Genomic DNA, 23719 nt, shown 5'->3' on the forward strand with positions numbered 1-23719 from the left:
AACATCATGAAAGGTTGTGAAAGATTTGTTTTGGCCCCTGAACATGTATAAAACATTACCAAACTATACGAAACTATACGCAACTTTAGTGTATACATGTTGAGGGGCCAAGTGGACTTACAGTCTTCTTGCGCCCAGGTCTTCATTTAGAAAACCTCTGGGATTTCAACCTTGCCAGGCATGATCCACGGGGATAACTATTTGGCTAGTTAGCATTTGGCTATATAGGCCTATTTTAAAACACTTGATCATGTTGATGATGTAATTATGTGTAGTGTTTTTGAGCCCATTTGTTGTATTTTGATGTAATATAATTTTGTGAATATGATTTTCCTTTTCTTATTGTAAAGCGCATTGAGGAATCTGCGATTCACAATGCGCTATATAAATGCTGTTTTATTATTATCCCCGCTAGATGAGTAAATTGGAGCGTTCACTCAAACAGGAGAAATTACTGAACAGGTAATTCATGGAAAAGGTTTAATTTATCTAAATATGTCATGTCCCTTCTTAAATTTTTTTTAAAGCTCCTTTCTTTCTTTTTCTTCTGCATAACTCGTTCCTAATTTCGTATTTTCCGTTTCCCTGTTATTTATTTATTTTACCCCGTTCTAAATGTGCTCTAAATGTTACAGGCAAACTTGTCTTGTTTGTGTAATATGTAAAATAAGCTCTTTTTTAACTCTTCAAGAATGTAATTATTGTATTTACATTTACCTAGCTGGGGTTTACACCCCCCCCCCTGATAGGTCCTGTTTTCTATCACATTCTTTTCTCCTTCTTTTTTTTTAACTTTTAAAAATGCTTCCTTCAAAAAAAGGGCAGATTTTAACGTTTTTGCAAACAATTTGACGTTTTGTGATTTGTTTCTCCCAAAAAGGGTTGATTTCACAGAAAAGGTTGACCTTTTTATTCAGAATGCCTCTTTTTGGGTTGGGTTGGTCGCATACCGCATTCCCTCCCTGGCTACGGCTTTGAAACTGGTGGTAAACCTCTTTAGTATAGGCCCGAGTATAGGCATGATAATACTATGTTAATAATCATGATTATAGTAGGGGCCTACAATTTCACCTTTAAATGGAATGATTCATTCTGTTTGTGTTTAAAAATTATGGCTACAGATCCCCCTATTGTTTTTGTTTTGTTTTAATTGTGTAACTTAATTATACAGGGGGTGCAGCATTTACAGGCTTTGCTTATCGTTATACCTCCTCCATCGTGTTGTATTTTTTTTTTATAATTATTGTATTTTGTTGTTCATTTTGGATGGAAAACAAATAAATTTGATTGATAGATTGATAATTTTAAAAATATACCAAAACCGTATTTTTGCGGTTTGGTAGTTTTACGAGACGTCGAATACAATATGATGAGACGTAGCTAGCCTAAGAAGATAGACCTTCGAGTGTTATTAAGACAAAGACGAAGGCCTATTTTTTGTATAACTAGTGTTTATTATATCCTTGGGTTTATAAATTACCATAAAGGTGCAATAATCGCTTTGAATAACACCAATGAAGCGATTATTTGTCTGACCTTTAATGAATGTCCTCCTTTTGATAAAAAGTTATAAAATCAGTTATTAAATGGATTCCAATCTACTGCATGTAGGAAAATTTTAGTTAAGCTAGCTTAACTGTCTATTGTAAGTGCAAATTTGATGACCTAGTGTATTTTAGTTTACAAAAAAGACACCACAAAAAAACAAAAACAAGTTGCACATGTTCAATGAGCATCAGTCTTTATAAATGACTGACCTCTGCATATTTTGTACAAAAATCATACCACTGTGAAATCTTACTACATGTATAAGATAATACCCGGAAGGGACTTCAGTGGTCTTTTAAATTTTATTACCCCACGACCCATTATTCAAAATCACGCACTGTGATTTTTTGAAACGCGTCACGTGAGAGCCCATTATTCTGCAATAATGGGTCAAGCGCCGTAACACATTCTACGCACAGCATTACGCAATTTACGCGTGCAATATTTCCGCGATACGCGCTGTCACTTACGCGTACGCGCTCCACCTTGAAGTAAACAACTTTAAATATTTGTGCCAAAAAATTATATTTTCTCTTTAAATCGCAATATTTTCTGGTAATAGAATAGAAATAAAGGGTGCAGCATTATCCTTTACACGCAAATAATGTGTCCTCGGCAGTAAAAACGTTTAAATAATGGGTTCGGCTGCGCCTCACCCATTATTTACGTTTTTACTGCCTCGGACACATTATTTTCGTGTAAAGGATCATGCATTACCCTTTATTTCTTAAATAATGGGTCAAGCGCCGTAACACATTCTACGCACAGCATTACGCAATTTACGCGTACAATATTTCCGCGATACGCGCTATCACTTACGCGTACGCGCTCCACCTTGAAGTAAACAACTTTAAATATTTGTGCCAAAAAATTATATTTTCTCTTTAAATCGCAATATTTTCTGGTAATAGAATAGAAATAAAGGGTGCAGCATTATCCTTTACACGCAAATAATGTGTCCTCGGCAGTAAAAACGTTTAAATAATGGGTTCGGCTGCGCCTCACCCCGGACACATTATTTGGATGTAAAGGATAATACATTACCCTTTATTTCTTAAATATAGCTTAATATACAAATATATACTGCCATGAGAGGTTCTGGTTAAAACTATGGGCCCGAGGTGAGATCAATAGTAATATTTTCCTGAGGGGCGCAGCCCCGAAGGAAAATAGTATTAATTGATCTCAACGAGGGACCATAGTTTTAACCAGAACTTCGAATAAAGGCAGTATATATTTGTTTTATATACTTCATTAATATGTTCTTTGTTCATTGATTGGTTAAAAGATTGGTTATTTGACGTTGCTCTCCAGCTTCTATCCTGAGTGAACAGCACGACCAATTTATACCACAACCTATATTTTGCCCTTCAAAAAAATCGAATAGGCTAAAATCGGGCTAACCAATTACAGCAGCGCGAAATCACGCTATGGCGGTTTCGCGTGCGTGAACTGTTCCGTCGCATCGAATGCGCGCACGCGGAAGGCATGGTCAAAAGTACTATTTACGGCTTGGAGGTACTATTTACGGCTCATCCGGGACATTGAAAATACTATTTACAGCTTAGAGGTACTATTTACGGATAGGAGTACCGATAGTAGAACTATTTTTGGTCATGTGATCACCTTTTAACCAATCAATGAACAAGAATATATTAATGAAGTATATAATATACAAATATATACTGCCATGAGAGGTTCTGGTTAAAACTATGGGCCCGAGGTGAGATCAATAGTACTATTTTCCTGAGGGGCGCAGCCCCGAAGGAAAATAGTATAAATTGATCTCAACGAGGGACCATAGTTTTAACCAGAACTTCGAATAAAGGCAGTATATATTTGTTTTATATACTTCATTAATAATGTTCTTTGTTCATTGATTGGTTAAAAGAAAATTATTTGATGTTTTGACTCTCCGGCTTCTATCCTGTGTGAACAGGACGACCAATTTAAGCACACAACCTATATTTTACCCTTCAAAAAATCGAATAGGCTAAAATCGGGCTAACCAATTACAGCAGCGCGAAATCACGCTATGGCAGTTTCGCGTGCGTGAACTGTTCGCATCGAATGCGCGCACGCGGAAGGCATGGTCAAAAGTACTATTTACGGCTTGGAGGTACTATTTACGGCTCATCCGGGACATTGAAAATACTATTTACGGCTTAGAGGTACTATTTACGGATAGGAGCACTGATGGTAGAACTATTTTTGGTCATGTGATCCACTTTTAACCAATCAATGAACAAGAATATATTAATGAAGTATATAATAAGCACTATTCAACCATGTATCTACTATTTCCATGATTCAACCATACTCAGATTGAGTATTGCAACATTTTAGAGGCCCAAGGGTGTTTTTTTAAATGACCCGCTAATAATTTTATTAAAACCTAACCTGACCTGCAAATGTATCCACAAAAATGTTTCTTCAAATTTGATGCCTCATTCAAAATTATTTTTTCTGAAAAAAAAAAATATCGTAGGAAAAAAATTCACAGTGCATCTGAAAGGTAAAGATCTAAGGATTCTTATTGTGCGCGATAGCGACAGACACTAAGGAATTGAATTCCTATATTCTGTTCGCACACTCTAGCATTTATGCGGACACTTAGGGTATTGTTAGTTGCAGGATATAGAGTATGTATCCTAAAGAAGGACCAGTTTATATTTTTAATTAAAACATGTATTCAGAAAAAGAGAAATCATCTGAAAACAAAATCACCCAAATTCGGCAAACTAGTATTGTCCCCGTCACACATTAAAACTTACAAAAATAAATATACTGGCAATGCATTGGCTATGTTAAGATATAAATTTGGGTGTGCATATTTCTGTCTTGCCAAAAGTTTGTGCTGGGCTATGTAGTGGCTCAGCGACCGGGTCTAAAGTTAGACCTGGTCTAAGTGGAATTTAGTCTCGGTTGTTTGATGTATCTACCAAAAAACGTTGACAACGTAAAGAAATCAGCAAGTTTAAAAAACCCACCTCGGCTCACTTTTTTTTGAAACTTGGTCCCATTTGTAAAAGGTACTGATTTAAACTTTATCATGTTTACATCAATTTAAAACATTTCCAGAAGTGTTATGTATCTTTAATGTGCAGATGCGATATTAATTTGTAAGCTTTCTGGAACGACCTGAACGGTTATTATCTTGTTCTTGCATGATAAGCCAATATCTTTTTGTGTTTTGTTTTATAATATCATGATTAATGATTGAATTAAACGAATAACAAGTAGGCTTGTTTGTAATCTTTTTGGAAACGCTGTATTCTGTTGAAATAAAATAAAAACACTGATTTGCTGTTGGTGTTCAAATGGGACCAAGTTTCAAAAAGTGAGCCGAGGTGGGTTTTTTTTTATTTGCTGATTTCTTTACGTTGTCAACGTTTTTTTGGTAGATTTCTTTTCTTTTTATGAATGTAGCCAAGCAGCTCCAAGCTTGGAAAGTTAGGTTATGAAGTGCACCATAAAACGAATAAAACGAAAAATGGATGTTTGAAGTTGCCATTCTTGATTCATGACAATAATTAATTAAACAAAACTTTATCAGTCGTTTATTTTTAAAACTTGCTCGTTACGCGTGACTGTAATGTTCAGAGGCGTACACAATGATCAATAAACATTTTAATATACTTTAATTATTCAAGGCTACGTAAATATGTAAATAAAATGTAAATATGAACAACACACACCCAATGTTGACAATGCCAGAGAGACACACATAGAGTAAATCCGATTTAGGCCTACTTCATGTCGGAACTGGTAAATGCGCATATATTTAAGCCTATACTACGGAAGCGTCTAAATGCCCAAGATAATCGTGTTTTAATGTTGGTGGTTCTTTGTAGCCCTGCGGGGCAATCTACTTGGCTATCCGAATTTCGCGGTTTGTGGTTCTTTGTAGCCCTTCGGGGCAACCTAGTTGAATATTCCTATTAAGCGGCGGTTGTCGGCGATCTTTCGTGGTTTGTGGTTTTCATCAAGCCCTGCACTCTATCGGGAGCTAATTTATAGTTTAAGCTTGTTGAATATCCATATTTCGTGGTTTGTGGATCATTGTAGCCTGTGGGGCAATCTAGTTGCATATCCAAATTTCGCGGTTTGTGGTTCTTTATAGCCCTGCGGGGCAATCTAGTTGGTATCAATATTAAGCGGCAGTTGTTGTTGATCTTTCGCGGTTTGTGGTTCTTTATAATCGAATCGATAGGCCTCCGGGCAATCTAATTGGATATCCAAATTTCGGGGTTTGTGGCTCTTTGTAGCCCATCGGGGCAATATAGTTGAATATCGTGGTTTGTGGTTTTAATTTCCCTCATCAAGCCCTGCCCTCTATCGGGAGCTAGTTTATAGTCTAAGCTTGTTGGATATCCGTATTTCGTGGTTTGTGATTCTTTATAATCGATAGGCCTGCGGGCAATCTAGTCTTTCGCGGTTTGTGGTTCTTTGTAATCTTTCGTGTTTCGTGGTTTTAATTTCCCTCATCAAGTCCTGCTCTCTATCGGGAGCTAATTTGTAGTTTAAGCTTGTTGGATATCCATATTTCGTGGTTTGTGGTTCTTTGAAGCCCTGTGGGGCAATAGTTCCATATCCAAATTTCGCGGTTTGTGGTTCTTCATAGCCCTGCGAGGCAATCTACTTGGATATCAATATTGAGCGGCAGTTGTTGGCGATCTTTCGCGGTTTGTGGTCTTAATTTGTTGGATATCCATATAATCGATATGCCTGCGGGCAATCTGGTTGGATATCCAAATTTCGCGGTTTGTAGTTCTTTGTAGCCCTGCGGGGCAATCTAGTTGGATGCCCCTATTAAGCGGCGGTTGTCGGCGATCTTTCGCGGTTTGTGATTTTAATTCCCCTAATTACGTCCTGCCCTTTAGACGTGGGGAAATCTAGTTGGATATCAATATTCAGCGGCAGTTGTTGGCGATCTTTCGCGGTTTGTGATTTTCATTTATAATATTTATATCAAATATAATTTCAGTCTGAGCTGTGAACAGAGCTACTGATCAATAAATAATAAATAACAAATAAATTTCGGTGTTTTAAATGACGAAGATGCCATTATAGTCAGGCATGGTGATAGCATCTGGATGGTGAAAGTAGGCCCAAGGCCTAGGCCTAAATGTGAATAAAAATCAAACATGTTTGTTTGATGAAAAAAATAATAATATCACAATAGCAATGGATGTTCGAAATGGTGTTATTCTTGATTTACGACAATAAATTGATTAATAAAACATTAAAAAAAAAGTGGTGGGAAGTTTCGAACTTGAGCAAATAGTTCATAAATGGATTAGAAGTCCATGGCCTTAACCACTTCGCCACGGGGACGTCCCGTTATTACGATGTGTAAAAGTGGAGTATTTATTAATATGAATATATGCTGTGGTCCGGAAAGAATAAAAGAATTGTGAAAAACTTGATTTTTTGGCGAATGGGGTCCAGAATTTGTATGTAGGGTATCCAGGAAAATGCCTGGGTATATTTGAAAGTGAATCTGAAAAATTAGTGCAACAGTGACAGCCATGTATGGCTGTAGCAGTGTCGAAAGATTGTGGATATCAGTATGATTAGCTATGATTTGCCACTAATTTTGGCTATGAAATACCGCGTGAAATAAAGCAAGAATGTTTGTTTATTATCAAACAATCGGATTGACTGTAAGATTCGTGTAACTTTTGAAATAAAGAGTTATTAAAATATGACACTTTGGACAGTAAATACGATTTAGCATGGTTTTAGATATATTTTGTACCCAGCGAAAAATATCATAGAACAATAGCGTTTTGTTCCGTGTAAATATAGTCTCGCGGTGCATCTGTTTATTCTTCTTTATCAGTCGTTTTTTTTTAAAACTTGCTGGTCAAGCTACCGCGTGACTCTAATATAGAATTGGCTTCATTATTAAGCAAATGCAAACTATAGGTGGCGCTATTTATCCTAAATCATATTTCGTAATTTGCAAGGGGTAGGTAATCAATACTGCCATTAAAACAGATGGAATAGGTGAAACAAGTAACAAAGAAATTTTATAAATTAACATATTTCATCCAAAAATAATAGGAAATATTTGTATTAAAAATTGAAAGAGAAATTTGCAGTAACTAAATAGCGCCACCAATCTTGTCATAAAATATACATTTTATACCCGAAAAAGCTTTACAAAACGCTTTGAAAGTGAATAATGTTGTAAATAACGGGAAATTTAAGTTGAAAATGACTCACAAGCATCTGTATACATTAGCATGATACCGCTTTTAGCTGTTCAAGTCTAAAAAAGGAAGTACATGATATTTTGTTTGAAAAACTAATAAATGATCACATCAAACAACCGTGTGCAGGAGAAAGGACATTTTCCTTTACATTTGCTTAAGTTATTTTTGTATTATTTTTGAACTTTGCATTTAATTCATTAGAATTTGCTAGCTACTCTAGGAAGGAAATAAGAGTAAAGGACCATTCCTGATGGGACTAAAGTCCACTTTGACCAAGTCTAACTATAGACCCGGTCTAACTCTTTTGATTTTTTTTCGCTCCAATGTTCATGTATATCTTTATACAGAGTTCGGTGGGGATTTTTTTTTACTGATCAGTGAGGCGAAATTTTATTTTCGTCTCACTAATACTAGGCAAAGATTTTTTAAAACTCCCAATGCCCCCCCTGAAAATCAAATGGTGCGCCACTTAAAGACCCATCCAGTTGACCAGGCAAACTTTCAAAGGCAACCCAATTAAGTAGGCTTAAAATATAATCAAGTCAATGTTCACCTCTATACCACCAAACTTTGCACAGCTCATAACTTAATGTGTTTTCCATATATTTGGAGCGGCCTTTAAGGGTACTACACCCCTGGCCAATTTTGTGCCTATTTTTGCATTTTCTAAAAAATTATAGCGCATTGGTGACAAGTAAGATATGTATGTTATAGGGGCAAGGACTACAACTGCTGCACTGAAAATTCAGCAACTCAAGGCAGGTAGTTATTGATTTATTGATCAAATATTGGTTTTCCCTCATTTTTGACTGTAACTCCACAACTGTTGTCTGTGTTTAATTAAAATTTCCAGTGCAGGAGTTGTAGTCCTTGCCCCTATAATATACATATCTTCCTTGTTACCAATGCGCTATAATTTTTGAGAAAAATGCAAAAAATAGGCACAAAATTGGGCAGGGGTGTAGTACCCCCTTAAACATAATAAATAATACTAGACATTGTGCTCACAGAGCACGGCCCTTAGCCAGTGATGTTGATCTTTTTATGACCTTTGAGATGTTCATGCGACATTTGTACCACCTATATGGTTCATGGTGGTGACGACATTGTAGGCCTACTATGTAATTTACGGGAGCAGCAGCATTTTGAAAGTATTTGGTAAAGAAAGAAAGAAGAAGAATCGGATAGAAAAACAGGACCTCAGCTAGGTAAATACACAGATGCCCTTGGAAGGCTCTGTAAAGATTGTTTACCTATATTAGCCTTGCATGCAAGGACATACCTATTCTTACTATAATGTATACTTTAAAGTACACATAAGTGAGGAATGATCAGCATTATTATTATACATGGCTCATTGAACCACAATGGGCTTGTAAGGACTATATATATCTTTGCTGTATGGATGACATATTTGTGTGCAAATCTATCAGAGTGCCCCCCCCCCCTGAAAAAAAAAGAAAGAAAAAAGTGCCCCTTTGACAAAAAATGAAAGAGAAAATCAGAACGGCAAAGGAAAAAAAGGGCATGGAGCCCCGGCCCCTTTTCTAGCAAAATATAGGGCCAAAATAGTGTAAAATAAAAACAATGTTAGCGCTACGCGCGCACATTGTAACAATATAGCCATGGGCAAAAATATTGTAAAATACCATTTTTTTTCGCGCTACGCGCGCACATCATCCCAATAAGGCCTTTTTCGGGAAGCTCGAAGACATACAGTCTCTATGTATTGTATGATGCAACTGCAATTTTTTTCGTCTGTGCCCCAACATTTTATTTTGCCCCCCCCACCAAGAATGCTGGCTACGCCCCTGATTGTTTGGGTATTTTAACGCCACAACTAAATATAAATACATACTTGATGTGGTTAAGGAATCAATCAACTATCACATACCTTTTTGAATTTTGACAATTGACCATACCGTTCTTGAAATACAATTTACGAAACTCATTTTCAAGCCTTTCCACGGATTCAAATATCAATCGATGATCTGTATAGTATAGTCGGAGTGCTAAGACCATCTTGATTTAATAATTCGTCTCAAACCCCACGCGCGCATTAGTAAAATCGCCCGTTTTTTCGATGTATTCCCGCTGGATTGAGTAAATTTGTTCTTGTTATAACAAATATAATATTATCTACCTAACAGTAAAAACTGTCTTCATTTTGATATAAAATTGGATCGATTGAGCTCATATTTATTTGTCGAGCTACGTCTCGTCCAATATTTTAAAACTCATAACGAGACCAATAAATATTGGGCGTATAGCATCCAATTTTATCATTATTATGTTTTTATTATGTTTTGGATCCAATATTTTCACACACTTGGACTCATCAAAACATAATAATGTACAAAAACATGCATAATGAACGTGAAAAAACTCGCTTTTATTTTTTTTTTGTAAAGTATATAAATAACTTTTATACTCATAACATATTGTGCAATAATATCATAATGTTCATTGTTTTTTAGTATATTTGTTTATCAGTATGTTCATACCCAATTTCAATCTTCATTTACATACATGTTGTACTCATTTTACCTAAGTTTGGTATATTTTGTAAATAAGGCTGAGAACTGCTATACTCAATATGTTTGTACATGTGGGTTTTTTAAATTATATTTTAATACAAACTTGGATCTGTTTACTTTTTACTATCTACAGTGTCATCTTCTATAATTCTAGGCCACCTCTTTCGTTCAAAGCACAAAGTCCTTAACCAGTATCTGTGTGAAAATGGGACAAATTTACATGGTTGGAACTTGGGTGAGAATCTTTTACAAAAGTTGGTCAAAATTCTTTTAAAAATGGGTTCGTAGATATTTATTTCTATATAGATGATATAGTTTTTGAAAATTTAATATTTAACATTCTACTGAAGAATTTTGTTGTTTTGTTGGGTTTTTGACATTTTCTCCAAAAGCAACAGAACAAAAAATTAACGTCACAGATGGATTCGTTAAATTTTGCCACTCTAAATATGTATATTAGCAGTTATGAGGACCAACAGTTTTCATATTTACAGGGTTAAGACCAACCTTAAAACAATAAACGGGTAAAAACAATTAAAACACAATACAGTGTCAATAAGAAGAGAAAACCCAATAACTGATATCATCAGGATGAGCCAAGTGCATAACTTAAATAACGATAGAAATATATATTTCTATTATACTGGATATTTAATAAAGTATTGATACATGGTGAGAATAGTAAAGGATTAATCTTATACCCCCCCCCTCCCTGAAGTTATTTTTAGCCGAAATTGCGCATGCAAGAGTAAGCTGAATAAACACTACCTACGCGTACTTTAAACGGAAGTATATTTTTTAAAGATTGAACAACAACGGCTTGATTCAATCTACACTTGGAAATTTGGACGATTTACTTGATTTTAAATTGATTGAAATCTTGTTGTTAAGGTGAGTGTCGAGGTTCCAATTCTTCTAGTATAAATAATATTCAAATAGAGCTAGCAATACAAGTTAAACACTTACACTTGTATTTCAACGCTGCGCTGAATAATTGTACTGTACGAGCATATACTATTTTTGTGCTGGCTTCAGACTTTGCTCTTCACACCAGTTTTTGCCTTCGACTCAGTTTACTAAAGTAACAAAAAACATGGAAAGGACCAAAGTTCAGACAATCTTTGTATTTAATGATTGTAGAAGATAGTATATTTGTATAGGCCATAGAACAGGCTGGCATCTACATGTCCAATGTTCACATGTACATAATTTCACAATACAGATATAGGGGCAATACATGCATTGTACGTTCATGCATGTAAAAAGTGATACAAGTTCGTGTATATATTATTTCACTATTTTTAATTATCTTGCATAACGGTTCATTGGTTTGACACGCAAAATTCCACAATATTATTTGCTTTTTCATGTTCATAGACTAGCCATAGGCCTATGGATAGACTAATCTAACAGCCAATTGAAGCATTTCCCAAGCATTTTACGTTAATTTTCTTGTTAAATTTAACATGCCAAGTCAGACATAGGCTATGGTGCATGTCTGAAGTATAATTTTAGGGAAGGGGGGGTCGATGGGACACATAATAAATTTTGGTGTGTATGCTCCCCGGAATTTTGAGGTGGTGGGCCTTTGGGAGCTGACAGCGTACCGGTAAAGAGTGGTCTTTTAGAGCTGCGAACAGTTAAAATCAAGGGTTTTTCTTGCCGGCTTTCTGGTTGAAAATCGCCTACAAAACAAAATCAAGGGTCTTTCGGCTCTATTTTGGTCAAATTTAAGGTCTTTCGGAGCTGCGAAATTACAAAACGGGGGACTTTCCGGGGGAACATACCCGTATGGTCAGTGCCCACTCCCCGGATAGGGATTGGGTTCGAGTTTTTTTTATTGAATCGTGTTTAGCATTAACAAAAAAAACAACAACAACAACAACAACAACAACAACAAAAACATGTGGCAGCAGATTAACCAAGTTAATAATTTTATTTCCTTTTCATTTTCAGGAAAAACCTCACGATTCACTAAAAGCACCACATGTTCACACCACATCAATTCAAAAATGGATCAGGTAAATCTACACGATTTAAAGCCAGGCCTTTTGAAACAGAATTTAGCCATTAACAAGCCTGTCCGGAGCGATGACGAACGACGACAAGCCAAACACAAGCTTCAGCAACTCAAGGTCACCCTGATTCCTAAACGACCACATTGCCTTGCCATCAACAACATGATTGCAGTACTTCATTACCGTCTTGATGAAGTACATGAGGCTACTGACATTCTTGAGAAGACTTTGAAGGAAGATCCACACAACCTGAACGTCCTTCAAGATCTTATTGACATCTACCAACGTGACTTTAGAAACGAAGACAAGGTGGAGTGCGAAAGAAGATTGAAACTGGTAATGGACAAAATTGACACTGAAGAAATCTCAGAAACTGTACGCATATTTGCGCGTTGTATTGCTGGGAAAGGGTTTGCATGGGGTTTCGATATACACCCAGATAGTAGAGAGACAAGTAGATTAGATGCATCCATTGCTTTGTACGAACAAGCTGTAAGTGTGTCTGGTGATAAGATAGATGTAAAAGAGAAGCAGGATTGGTTGTATTACCTAGCTTTAGGATACATCAGGCAAAACAATATCAAAAGAGTAAGTAAAGATAGAGTGTTGTACTTAAAGGTCTTTGATAAAGTCCTAAACTGTCTGACACCAAACATAGAATCTGACGATCAACAAAGAAGATCTGCTTCATGGTGTCTTCTTGGTAGTTTATTCGCACAAAAGCCCTACAATGCTACTGGTATTCCTGAGACAATCAAGAATACCGAATTGAAAGCGTTTTGGTTTCATCCAGAAAAATGCTACCTGCGTGCTTTGGAAATAGAAAGCAGAAATTGGGATGCACATAATCAGCTGGCACATTTGTACTACAAACAAGGAAAAGAAGAGGAAGGTTTGGAGTTGTTGGATAAGTCGTTGAAAATCAATCATGGAACCTCTAATTCCTACGCGCTCCATATCAGAGCGCAGATTCACCTGCATGTCTTCAATCGACAACTTCAGAGGAAACTCCAGAAGAAGGGTCATTTGCGGAGTCAATTGGAAGTAGGTCAATATGCCTTGAAAGGTTGCATCCAGGAAAGAGACTTTGAAGCGAACACGCCATTCATGATGACAAATATGATCAGTGCCGTGGAAGGAAGTGCCAAAATATTGCTGGTCATATCAGATGGGTTCCTGGAGAACAATTTCTGCAAAGAAGCATTGCAGTTGGCTCTTCAGACGCAGCACATACATAAAGTCATTCTCATCATGAGTAGCGACATCTCGTTACCATCGCCTATGAAACCCCTTCCACGTGTGGATGCAACAAACGTTATCAACTGGAAACAGTTCTCCGAATTTCTTTTCCAGTAAATTAAGCCTTCGTACTATATCAGACCGGGCACGACGAATCAGCCGTAAAATCGTGTTTAGAAAATTATGTCATAAGCTTTAAAATGGCATATCATTTGACTTCAAACGATATCCAGAAGCGGGGTTATGGTGTGTTGAACTCTGTTCCTTCAACAAAATGGTACCTTTTTCAGTTCTATACATGTGTCTCTTTTTCCACATTGCTGGTAATAAAATCAAACAGTCATAATTGGCGGTCATTTCAAATCATCCCCAATGTCCTCTCATTGTTAATTGTTGGTAATACATACCTAGACATGTATACAATACATACAATGCCTTTTGTAACCCACCACTTGAGCAGGATTTAGCCAAGGCAAACAAAGACTACAGTTAGTTAAGGATTCTATAGATAGAAATAGGTAGAAGCTTATTATCCTCTTCAGCAATAGGATTATTGATTGGTTTAAACGGTGTTCAAATGAGATACTTGTCGCTCCAAATTGAGGTACGACCTTCGCGCACATATTACACTGTAACTCAGAATAAAATCGAGCTGACAGCTCATTCGTAGTGTACGGGCACTATATTACAAACTATCAATTTTTGTCACGTTGGTCACGTTTGATATGATGAAATATCCTCTTCGATTATCAATGGTCAGCCGCATACTCTAAGGAAATAACCATTCGGTTTATAGAACCCGTTTCGTCCATTTAGAGCACCCGCTCAAATTGGTTTTTTTAAAAGGATTGCCCAGCAAACACAAAACGTTTTCGACATCATTCACAAAAGGTTATAAAAGGTTGTCAGAAAATGTTTAAATGTCGGGTTATATAAAGGGTATATTAAGGGTATAAAATGTTTTCATAACATTAAGAATCATTTTTTGATAATCTACTGCTCAGCAAACAAAAAATGTTTTACAGAAAACGTTTAAATGTTGGGTTATATAAAGGGTATAAAAACGTTTTAATAACATTCCAAAAACATTTTTGAAAACTTGATACAAAGAACATTTCTGTGTTTGCTGGGTGCAAATATTTTAACATAATGTTATTTAAGTGTTGACAAAATATTTGCCAAAAAATGTTTGCAAAAATAGTTTACAATAACATTTTTGAAAACATTTTAAAAATATTGTTGTAGTGTGTATTCAAACAAAACGTTTTAAAACGTTTTCATGACCTTTATATAACCCGACATTTTAATGTTATTAAAACGTATGTATGTAAACCAAAAGCCAAAATATAATTGATCAAAAACGCTTTTAAAACGTTTTTGTGTTTGCTGGGTGATGAGCTCTAAAGATCCCTCTGGATCTTAATCTATTGTTTAAGGTAGTCTACACTCTACACCCCTGATAGATTTGATTACTTTTCCATTTTTCTCGAAAAATTACTACACACTGGTAACAAAAGTTATGTATACTATAGGGCAAGGAATCCAATTACTCCACTGAAATTTCAGTGATTCAAGACAAGTGGTTATTAAGAAATGAGGTACATTCTAGCGGTACCTCTTTTCTTATCATAAATAACGTAAATAAAATTGGTAACCACTATCGGAAGCATATCCTACATGTATTGATATTATAACTGGTTTTGCTTCTCATAATATCAAACACCGGAAACCAAACTTATTTGCCGGGAAAGTAGATCAGATCATTACCTGGTGAAGTCCTCCGATGTGTAGGACGAAATATTGTAGTGAGTAAAAATTCACTTGGTTTTGTCAAACATGTCAAACAAAAATCCAAAATGTTTAGAAAACAGAAAATTACAATAATCTGACCATCCATCATTGCAACTCAAATCACACAACTCCATTCGATGATAGCGTTTATGCTATTTCAGAATGAATATGGAATAAAAATTGTAAAATTATAATTGTACATGTTGTATTAAAGGGAATGTATATAATGTATATACACCAACAAAAACATGGAATATCCTAATTAAACATTTTTATAAGTATAATAATTTATTTCAAAAAAGAATTTTATAAGTATGTAGATTGAAGTATAATGATCAGTATTCATTTGTTCTAGCATAGATCATAATATAATATATAATTATGTATAGCTTTCTAAAGTCTGCACAAAAAGTAACGCAGCTGTTATAAATATGCCCATAGCTTTAGCGCTAATAATTGTTTTCATAGTATTTCAACATAATAGGAAGGATGATTTATTTACGCGCAATTTGATACCCCATTTGTCCAATTTTGTTCATCATTATGTTTTGATGAATCCAAGTGTGTGAAATTATCAGATCCTTAACATAATAATGATAAAATTGGATGCTTTACGCCCAATATTTATTGGTCTCGCTATGAGTTTTAAAATATTGGACTCGACTAGTTGCAGCTATTTGTATTGATTTGAAATCAGCGCGAAGATAAAGGACTGCTTTACGTGCCATTATGCTTGTTTAATACACACCTATGACGTCGCGCTATTGTTTTACCGCTCCATTATTTTCCACGAATGGAGCGATGATCCTAATAACACGCCATTCGTAAATGCCTTTCTCTTTTCTCTGAAAAGCAAATACTTTTCAGGGAAAAAGTACTGGCATTTACGAATGTAGTGTTAATATCAATTGCACTTTTGAAAAGCAAGTATTTGCGAAAAGTGCAGTATTGTTATCATCACTTTATTCATGCAAAACAATGATACGAAAAACAAGAAGAAAATTATTTTCATTAATACAATAAATTGAGGAAGCGGATAGCAACATTTGCACAGTATTGTTATGGGACCTGAGAGCACATCAGACATATCGAATTGCATGCTGAATACGAGGGTTGTCCCATATATATCCAATAATTATAATAATTTTGATTTTACATTTTATATTTTTCCAAATTTAACAGTCCTCGAAGTAAACTTTATAAATCTATGATATGTAATTAAACTATAGGCCTATTTAGCTGGGATGAAAAGCCGACTCAATTGAAAATTTGACCTTTCATATTGAACTTAAACATTTTTTCCAAAAAGACCTTCATTTTTTAGTGTTTTGAGGAAAAAATCTATATCTTTAATAATGAAGGTCAAAATTTCCATATGATTGACAGCTGTTCAACCCAACTTCATACTCTTTACTGCATATCGTTAGATCTATACAATTTACTTTGAGGACTGTTAAATTTCAAAAATATCAATTTTTAATAATTTGTCATAAAATGTGTATTGTATCGCGAATTTAATAAAAATCTAAATTATTTGATATCAGAAGGATGTGTCTGATTTGCTCTCAGGTACCACAAAAAAAAATACGTGAAAACGTCGCTATCCGAGCCCTTACAATGCAATCTGTGAAAAGCAAGGCAAGATCAAAACGGCAGGTTAAATTGTTGGCTAAGTTGTACTTATTATGCAAGATGTGTTTTACCCTCACTTTGGAAAATGCTTATTTAGGCTTTACTTAGTAGGCCCTTACTTTTATTTATTTGGACCTTTCTTTCTACATGTACGCTTACTGTTTTTATAACATTTTTTTTCTTCTTTATATTTTATACGTTTTCAGTGGCTTAGGCCCTACATATAATATTTTGGGCAACATTGCTACATATACATAATACACATTCTTTATCAATGTATTTAGGCCTATGAATCTGTTTATTTTAAATCGTTCTCTTCGGGCATGTTTAATAATGATAAAAGCCACAGTAGGTCTATTTTCTGTATAATTTTTTATTTGTCATTAGTATATCTGATGTTTCATCTGATGGTATTTTGGCATGCTTGAATATTTACTTACATCGATCAGTAGGCCTATCCGATACCGTAAAATGGGGTAACTTTGGGCACTTTTCAGAGTTTTTAAACCACTGCTTCCAAACAAAACCAAATATATTTCTAATTATCTCTTTTTTTTATGACATTAGGGTTCCTTCTACACCTTGAAGTTGAAAAAGATTTTTGAATAATTTTGAAAGGGTGCACTAGGGGTTGAAAATAGCCTGACCAAAATTACCCCGCATTTGGGGCAACTTTGGTCAGAGTATTACATTCCATGAAGAAAAAATATATAAAAAATCGATCTTCGCTGTATATGGGCAAGGTTTTGTTTTTTTGTGACATTTGACCCCTTGCAAAATTAAGCAAACACGCATCCTTGCTCACAAATATCGATTTTTATTTTGTCTGAAAAAAATGTAAAAAAATGCTAATTTTTGATCAAAAATGCCAATATTTTCGTAACTTTCAAAGAAATTGGACATGAGCGATCGACTTTTATTTCTTCCAAATATATTTCTTAACAAATTGAGACCAAATATGACTAAAAACAATATTGCTGTACGGAAATATGACCATTTAAAAAATATATTTGAACGACCAAAGTTATCCCGCTGACCGAAGTTACCCCCATTTTACGGTAATCAAATATTACAATGTTAGGGACGCTCCATTTGATTTCGGAAGGGGACTGGAAGTTGAGGTGGCTTTTATTTCGCGTCGAAGGCGGCGAAGTTTGTTTTGTTTTTTGCCGACAAAGTTCAGGGACATAATAGGCCTAGGTAAAATGTGTTGTAATACATTTAAAATTTTCGTACCTTTTCGTACCTGATTTTGGTCCTTCTGCTGCGAATCAACGATATATATCCTCGGAATGATTCCATCACAAAAGTATCCAAGATAAAAAATAGTGTCCACAATTGCATGGTTATTCCAAAATCGAACACTCGATTCACAGAGAAGAGTATCATTGCTCAGGTATAGCGATAGGTGCAGCATTCTTGAGGTACACAACTGTAATGACCATTTCATATGAACCTATATGACCTTTTGCCAATTTTCTTTATTATGCAAAATAGAGACCTAAACGCAACTACTTCAATAGTTTTACGAATTAGAAGTGGGCATAAAGAACTATTGATTGTCTAATCACTTGGATGATTTTACGAATCTACGTTTATTCAATTTGTGTAACAAACATTTTAAATCTTTATAATTCAAGAAGGTGGTTCCGGATGATTTGAACTAAACACCTGGATCGTGATATGATGGGTATTTCTATAGAAATTTTACATAAAGCTGAGTCGGACTATTTTTGCACTCGCACCTAAAATTTAGTACGATCATTATATTAGTGTATTTGATAGTGCATTGTCCGGCATCAATGAGTAATTGATCAATTGGTAAAGAGCAACCTATTTCAATAACACTCCATTCGTGAAAAATAATGGAGCGGTAAAACAATAGCGCGACGTCATAGGTGTGTATTAAGTCGGTTAATGGCCGCGGATTAGAACGTGAGTGGCTAAGCCCACGGCCATTCTTAGCCACTCACGTTCTAATCCTTGGCCATTATCCTATACGTAATAACCATTAATCGCTGTTAACTGCAACTTTTTAATTCGGGTATTTTACTTTAAAAGCCCTACTGTGTTGTTAATTTTGAACGACATTTGACAAATGGGGTATCAAAATGCGCGTAAATAAATCACCATTCTTTCTATGCTAAAATATTGTGAAAACTATTATTAATTCTGAAGCTATAGGCGTATTTATAACAGCTGCGTTACTTTTTGTGCAGACTTTATGTTATTTTGCTTCCCTTGTATATTTTATTTAATATTTAATTAAATAAGTTAAATATTTTACTACTGTTGTAGTCAATACTTTTCAATAAACAGAAAATTTACTATACTTTTATCATGTATAGCAAAGTGTGTGTTCAATATATCATGGACTGATGTAGAAAAAGAATATTCTGTTAACTTTTAAAGGGCTCGGATAGCGACGTTTTCACATATTTTTTGTGGGACCTGAGAGCCAGTGGCGTAGCGTGGGTCATCACATGGGGGCACCGACCATGATTGGGGGGACCGGGTCTGATTGGAGGGCACAAGCCATTTTTCGGCAATTTTCCTATGGGATTTTTTTAAATTTCAGATCGATTAGGGGACACATGCCCCCTCCTCCCCGTGCCCCTATGACGCTACGCCACTGCTGAGAGCACATCAGACATATCGAATTGGAATGTCCTTCTGATATCAAATAATTTTTGATTATTTTTTAAACTTAATTCGCGATATAATACACATTTTATGGCAAATAATTAGAACTTGATATTTTTTGAAATTTAACAGTCCTCGAGGTAAATTGTATAAATCTAATGATATGTACGTAAAGTGTATGTAGCTAGGATGAAAGGCTGTCCATCATATGGAAATATTGACATTTCGTATTGAAGATATAGAATTTCAAAAAAAATCTAAATTATTTCATATCAGAAGGACATTCCTCGTACTCAAAATGCAATTTGATATGTCTAATGTGCTCTCAGGTTCCACAAAAAAAACTGTGCAAACGTTGCTATCCGATTCCTTAAAAAAACATATACTCATGTGTTCGTCACAAAATTAAAAGGGGACATATCTGACAGTAAAAACTGACATTTTGTGGAAAAGAAATACAGAACTATTTTATACCTATAAGGATCTGTGCTTTAATCATGTCCAATGTTCCTTTCCTTTGCTTTTTTTTTCAAGTTGGGTTGTTTGCCGAGATTTGTGTTTGTTTATTGTCTTGTTTAATTGCAACACTTTGGGTTTGTTAAACAATCATTCCACATTGTGTTTATAATGTTAATGTGCCCCATTTCCTATCACTTAAAAAGTGGTAGCAATTTTCCTCACATATCCCAATGGTGCATGTTTGTGCGGCTCTCAATCCTATTCGCCGTAGAAGTGATGATGTAACAGGATTAATAACCATAGCAATAAAACGATTTTCAAGGGATTAAAAAGTGGAACAGAACTGGTCTGCAATCATAACACTATTGTGTTGGGAGGAAACAGTAAGGTATACAACCATAAATATACAATGGCCTATTGTGCATGTGCCAAGCATAATTATATTATTATCGGATATCTATCATCACGGGTAGTTGATGCTCTATGAAATCTGATTTGGTCTTACTTCTGTCGTAGGTGGCATACTTTCATGTCACCGTATAATTACACCAACGGCCATGGGGTCTAGAAATCATGCGAGTATATTGGGTGGCTTAGGATGTCTCTTAATTAATTTGGCCGACCTAGAGTAGAATGTTTTGACCTATGCACGGTTTAGAAACCGACAGATTTTGTCTGATACACCTTTGATATATGGCATGAAGGTAACGCCTTTGTGTTCATCGTCCACCACTTCTTCTGATTGTTCTGCTGTCTGTTTCTTGATTGCCTTGTGTATGAGGTTGGAGGGATAGCCATTCTTGTTCAACGCTTTTTCAATGTGTTTGAGTTCGTCTTTTCGATGTATGTTCTTCATCACACAGAGTCAGTGCTCTAGAACCAGTGTATTGACAACACTGTTCTTGGCAGACAGTATGGTGAGTTAAAATGAAGATATTGATCAGAATGAGTATATAGCGAAACTCAAGCTAGTGTCAAATCTCTGCGCTTTGACAGCAAGGAAAGGTATGCCACCCGCCTCCTCAATCTCCACGGTGAACTGAATACACTTGTGTTGATTGTTGAGATAATTATTTGACCAGTTCGTCTTTGCCATGTCGCCAGACGACGAAGGTGTCATCAACAAATCTGAACCAAGCAACGGGTTTCAAAGGATACGTATCCAGTGAGTTTCGCCATATACCGAAACCCCACCTGAATCCGTTACTGCTAGCCTAAACAGAGACCTAGAAAAATGAGGATCTGGGCAGGCAGATGGAAGGTGACCTTCGAGCCATCAAAATGTAAGGTAATGACTCAAATTCGCAGTGTGATAGAATACGCCTCACTGTCTTGGACTGCCAGCGCCACCACTCTAGGATTATTAGACTCTATCCATAGGAAGGCCCTTCGAATCATAGGCGTGCGCGAAGAGCATGAAGAGGATGCAAGTACAGAGCTGGACATCACAGCTCTCCATCAAAGACTCCAACTGGCTGCAGGTCTGCAGCAAGTCCTCTACAAAATGCACACCAGCATGTGCCAAGATCTGCTACACCTACCATAGCCATTTGAATAGTCAGAAGAACTACCCGCTCCAGTGCAGCTTATCCATGCCTTGCCATGCTTGCCATGCTCTCACAGTACCAATTTGTAGAACCATATCTTCCAGTGGCGTAGATTTCTTTTTGACGTTGGGGGATGGGGTTGGAAAATATTTCTTAAAGTATATAGTGAATCCAGCACCTTCCGGCGATAGATAAGTTCATGGTACAAATGCGCGAAAAAAACTGGCCATACTGAAGGTAAACTGATGAAATATGGTGCAAAAGTAGAATAAATTCGCACGAAGCGCGCAAAAATTGGCACTTTAGGGACTAAAATGGGACAATATAAGGTTAATTTGGTCATAAACTCACATACAGGTGTTAACATGGGGGGGGGGGGGTTGTATGGACAACCCCCCTAGCAAAATATTTTTGGTATTTATCCCCCCACCGGGGATCTACGCCTATGATATCTACTGGCAGGACCTTCATCCACACTGCAGTTTAGACATATCTGACAACGGCGCACCATCCCTCAAACAGTCAAGAGCAGAGCGGCAGAGCTGCATATTAAGCATCATAATTACTCGTGTCTGATGCTTTACTGTGCCCCTTCACTCTTGTTGCAATGTCCTAAGCTGCTGAGAACCACTGATTGGCCCATTTGGGTTTTTTTATAGTGCCAACCCTTGCCCCCACCCCTCCCGCCGTATTGCCGCCACTGTCTAGGTCCTATACGTTCTTGACCAACATGACCAATGGGCTATTGTTTTGTTCACTCTTGCATTTTATAAAAACCTGTCCGAGATATAATGTAGTGTTCAAAATTGTCTTGTTTATACGTTTATTTTGCATGTTTTGAGCTATGCATTTGTTCCATCTGGTCTGCTCTTTAAATCACTAAAAAGCTGCCTAAAATGTCTTTGTTCTTCTTTAGTGTTGACATTTTAAAATAATGTTTGTGTATTCTGACCATTATGGTATATATGTGGCGTTCCAATCATAGGCCGCAGAAGCGGGAGAATGGGGTCCCGGAATGGGGTACACGCAGCGTTCGAAATAAGCGCTATCGCGAACCCCAAAATTCGCCTGTTGCAATACAACTTTAAAAGTCTGGTGTAAAATTGCGATACTAATTCGTAGGTAATGTAAACAAATACCAAAAAAAATTATCACAAAAAATTCATAATTATGTACAAATATGTGAAAAATTGAACTTTCAATCTTTGAATACACACCTTTCAGGAAATCAATTTAGATTCAATCCAATGACTTCTTTTCTTAACTGATTTAGATGTTTTTAAAAATACCTTAAGAAATATTTTGAAAAAATGGGTAAAAATAGCATGTTTTGGGGTCTCTGTGTCTAAGTTTTTCGCAGAAGGGGGTCTTATTATATATGGCGAGAAGTGTATGATCAAGGCTAATAAACGCAATACAAAAACGAATGCCAATTGATTAATACTTTTAAGTTATGGCCCTGAACATGCCGTGTACACTTTTCGTTGGATTCGACCATATACTGACAAACTTAAAATTAAATTCCATGGTCGGAATTGAATGTCACTCCAACAACATCGCTATGTAGCCTCCTTCACAGCCGGTTTCTATCGTTCATAACAAACCATGAGTCACATGCAGTTTGGGCCCGAGACTAGAGATAGCCCGGACAGAATAAATAGACTACTGAAAGCAGAAGACTTACCTAGTTAACGTTTGCGAGAAGACTTTCCAAATTGTTTCAAACTGGTTTCTGTCTCCGTATTTCTTTCTCTGTGAGAATCACTTGTAACAAACACTTTTATAATGACAATAATGTTGATAATTTGTGCTCTGTGTTCGACTGCGCATGCTTATAAATACTCCCAGTAAATACTCTACGGACAATACCAACAGCTATCACACTAATACAGGGTGTCCAAAAAAAAAGAGGCCCCTCATTGCGCCCTCTTTTTCTCCTATTTCTGATTAAATATATTTTGTTATGTAAAGAAACCTTTAATCGTTAGCTTTAATAAACTACAACAATTATTTCAATCGGCTCACAACTTTTGAAGATATGCCCTTTTAAATAAAAGTACTTGTTTTTCACTCTGTCCACGGAT

The 23719-nt window shown here is 36.0% G+C and overlaps 1 protein-coding gene across 1 annotated transcript; it reads left to right on the forward strand.

Annotated features, from left to right (window-relative positions):
• The first annotated feature begins 11090 nt into the window (after positions 1–11090).
• Positions 11091–13680, forward strand: LOC140163583 (tetratricopeptide repeat protein 22-like). The gene is made up of 2 exons (XM_072186898.1): positions 11091–11197; positions 12263–13680. The coding sequence occupies exon 2, from the start codon at positions 12319–12321 to the stop codon at positions 13678–13680; it is 1362 nt and encodes a 453-aa protein (XP_072042999.1). The 5' UTR covers positions 11091–11197; positions 12263–12318.
• The last annotated feature ends 10039 nt before the right edge of the window (positions 13681–23719 follow it).

This window comes from Amphiura filiformis, chromosome 11 (genome assembly GCF_039555335.1).
Source record: "Amphiura filiformis chromosome 11, Afil_fr2py, whole genome shotgun sequence".
Taxonomy (NCBI): Eukaryota; Metazoa; Echinodermata; class Ophiuroidea; order Amphilepidida; family Amphiuridae; genus Amphiura; species Amphiura filiformis.

What these genes read in the sequence shown, in the direction of transcription:
- LOC140163583 (XM_072186898.1), top strand. Translation starts at nt 12,319, where the DNA reads ATGGATCAGGTAAATCTACACGATTTAAAGCCAGGCCTTTTGAAACAG.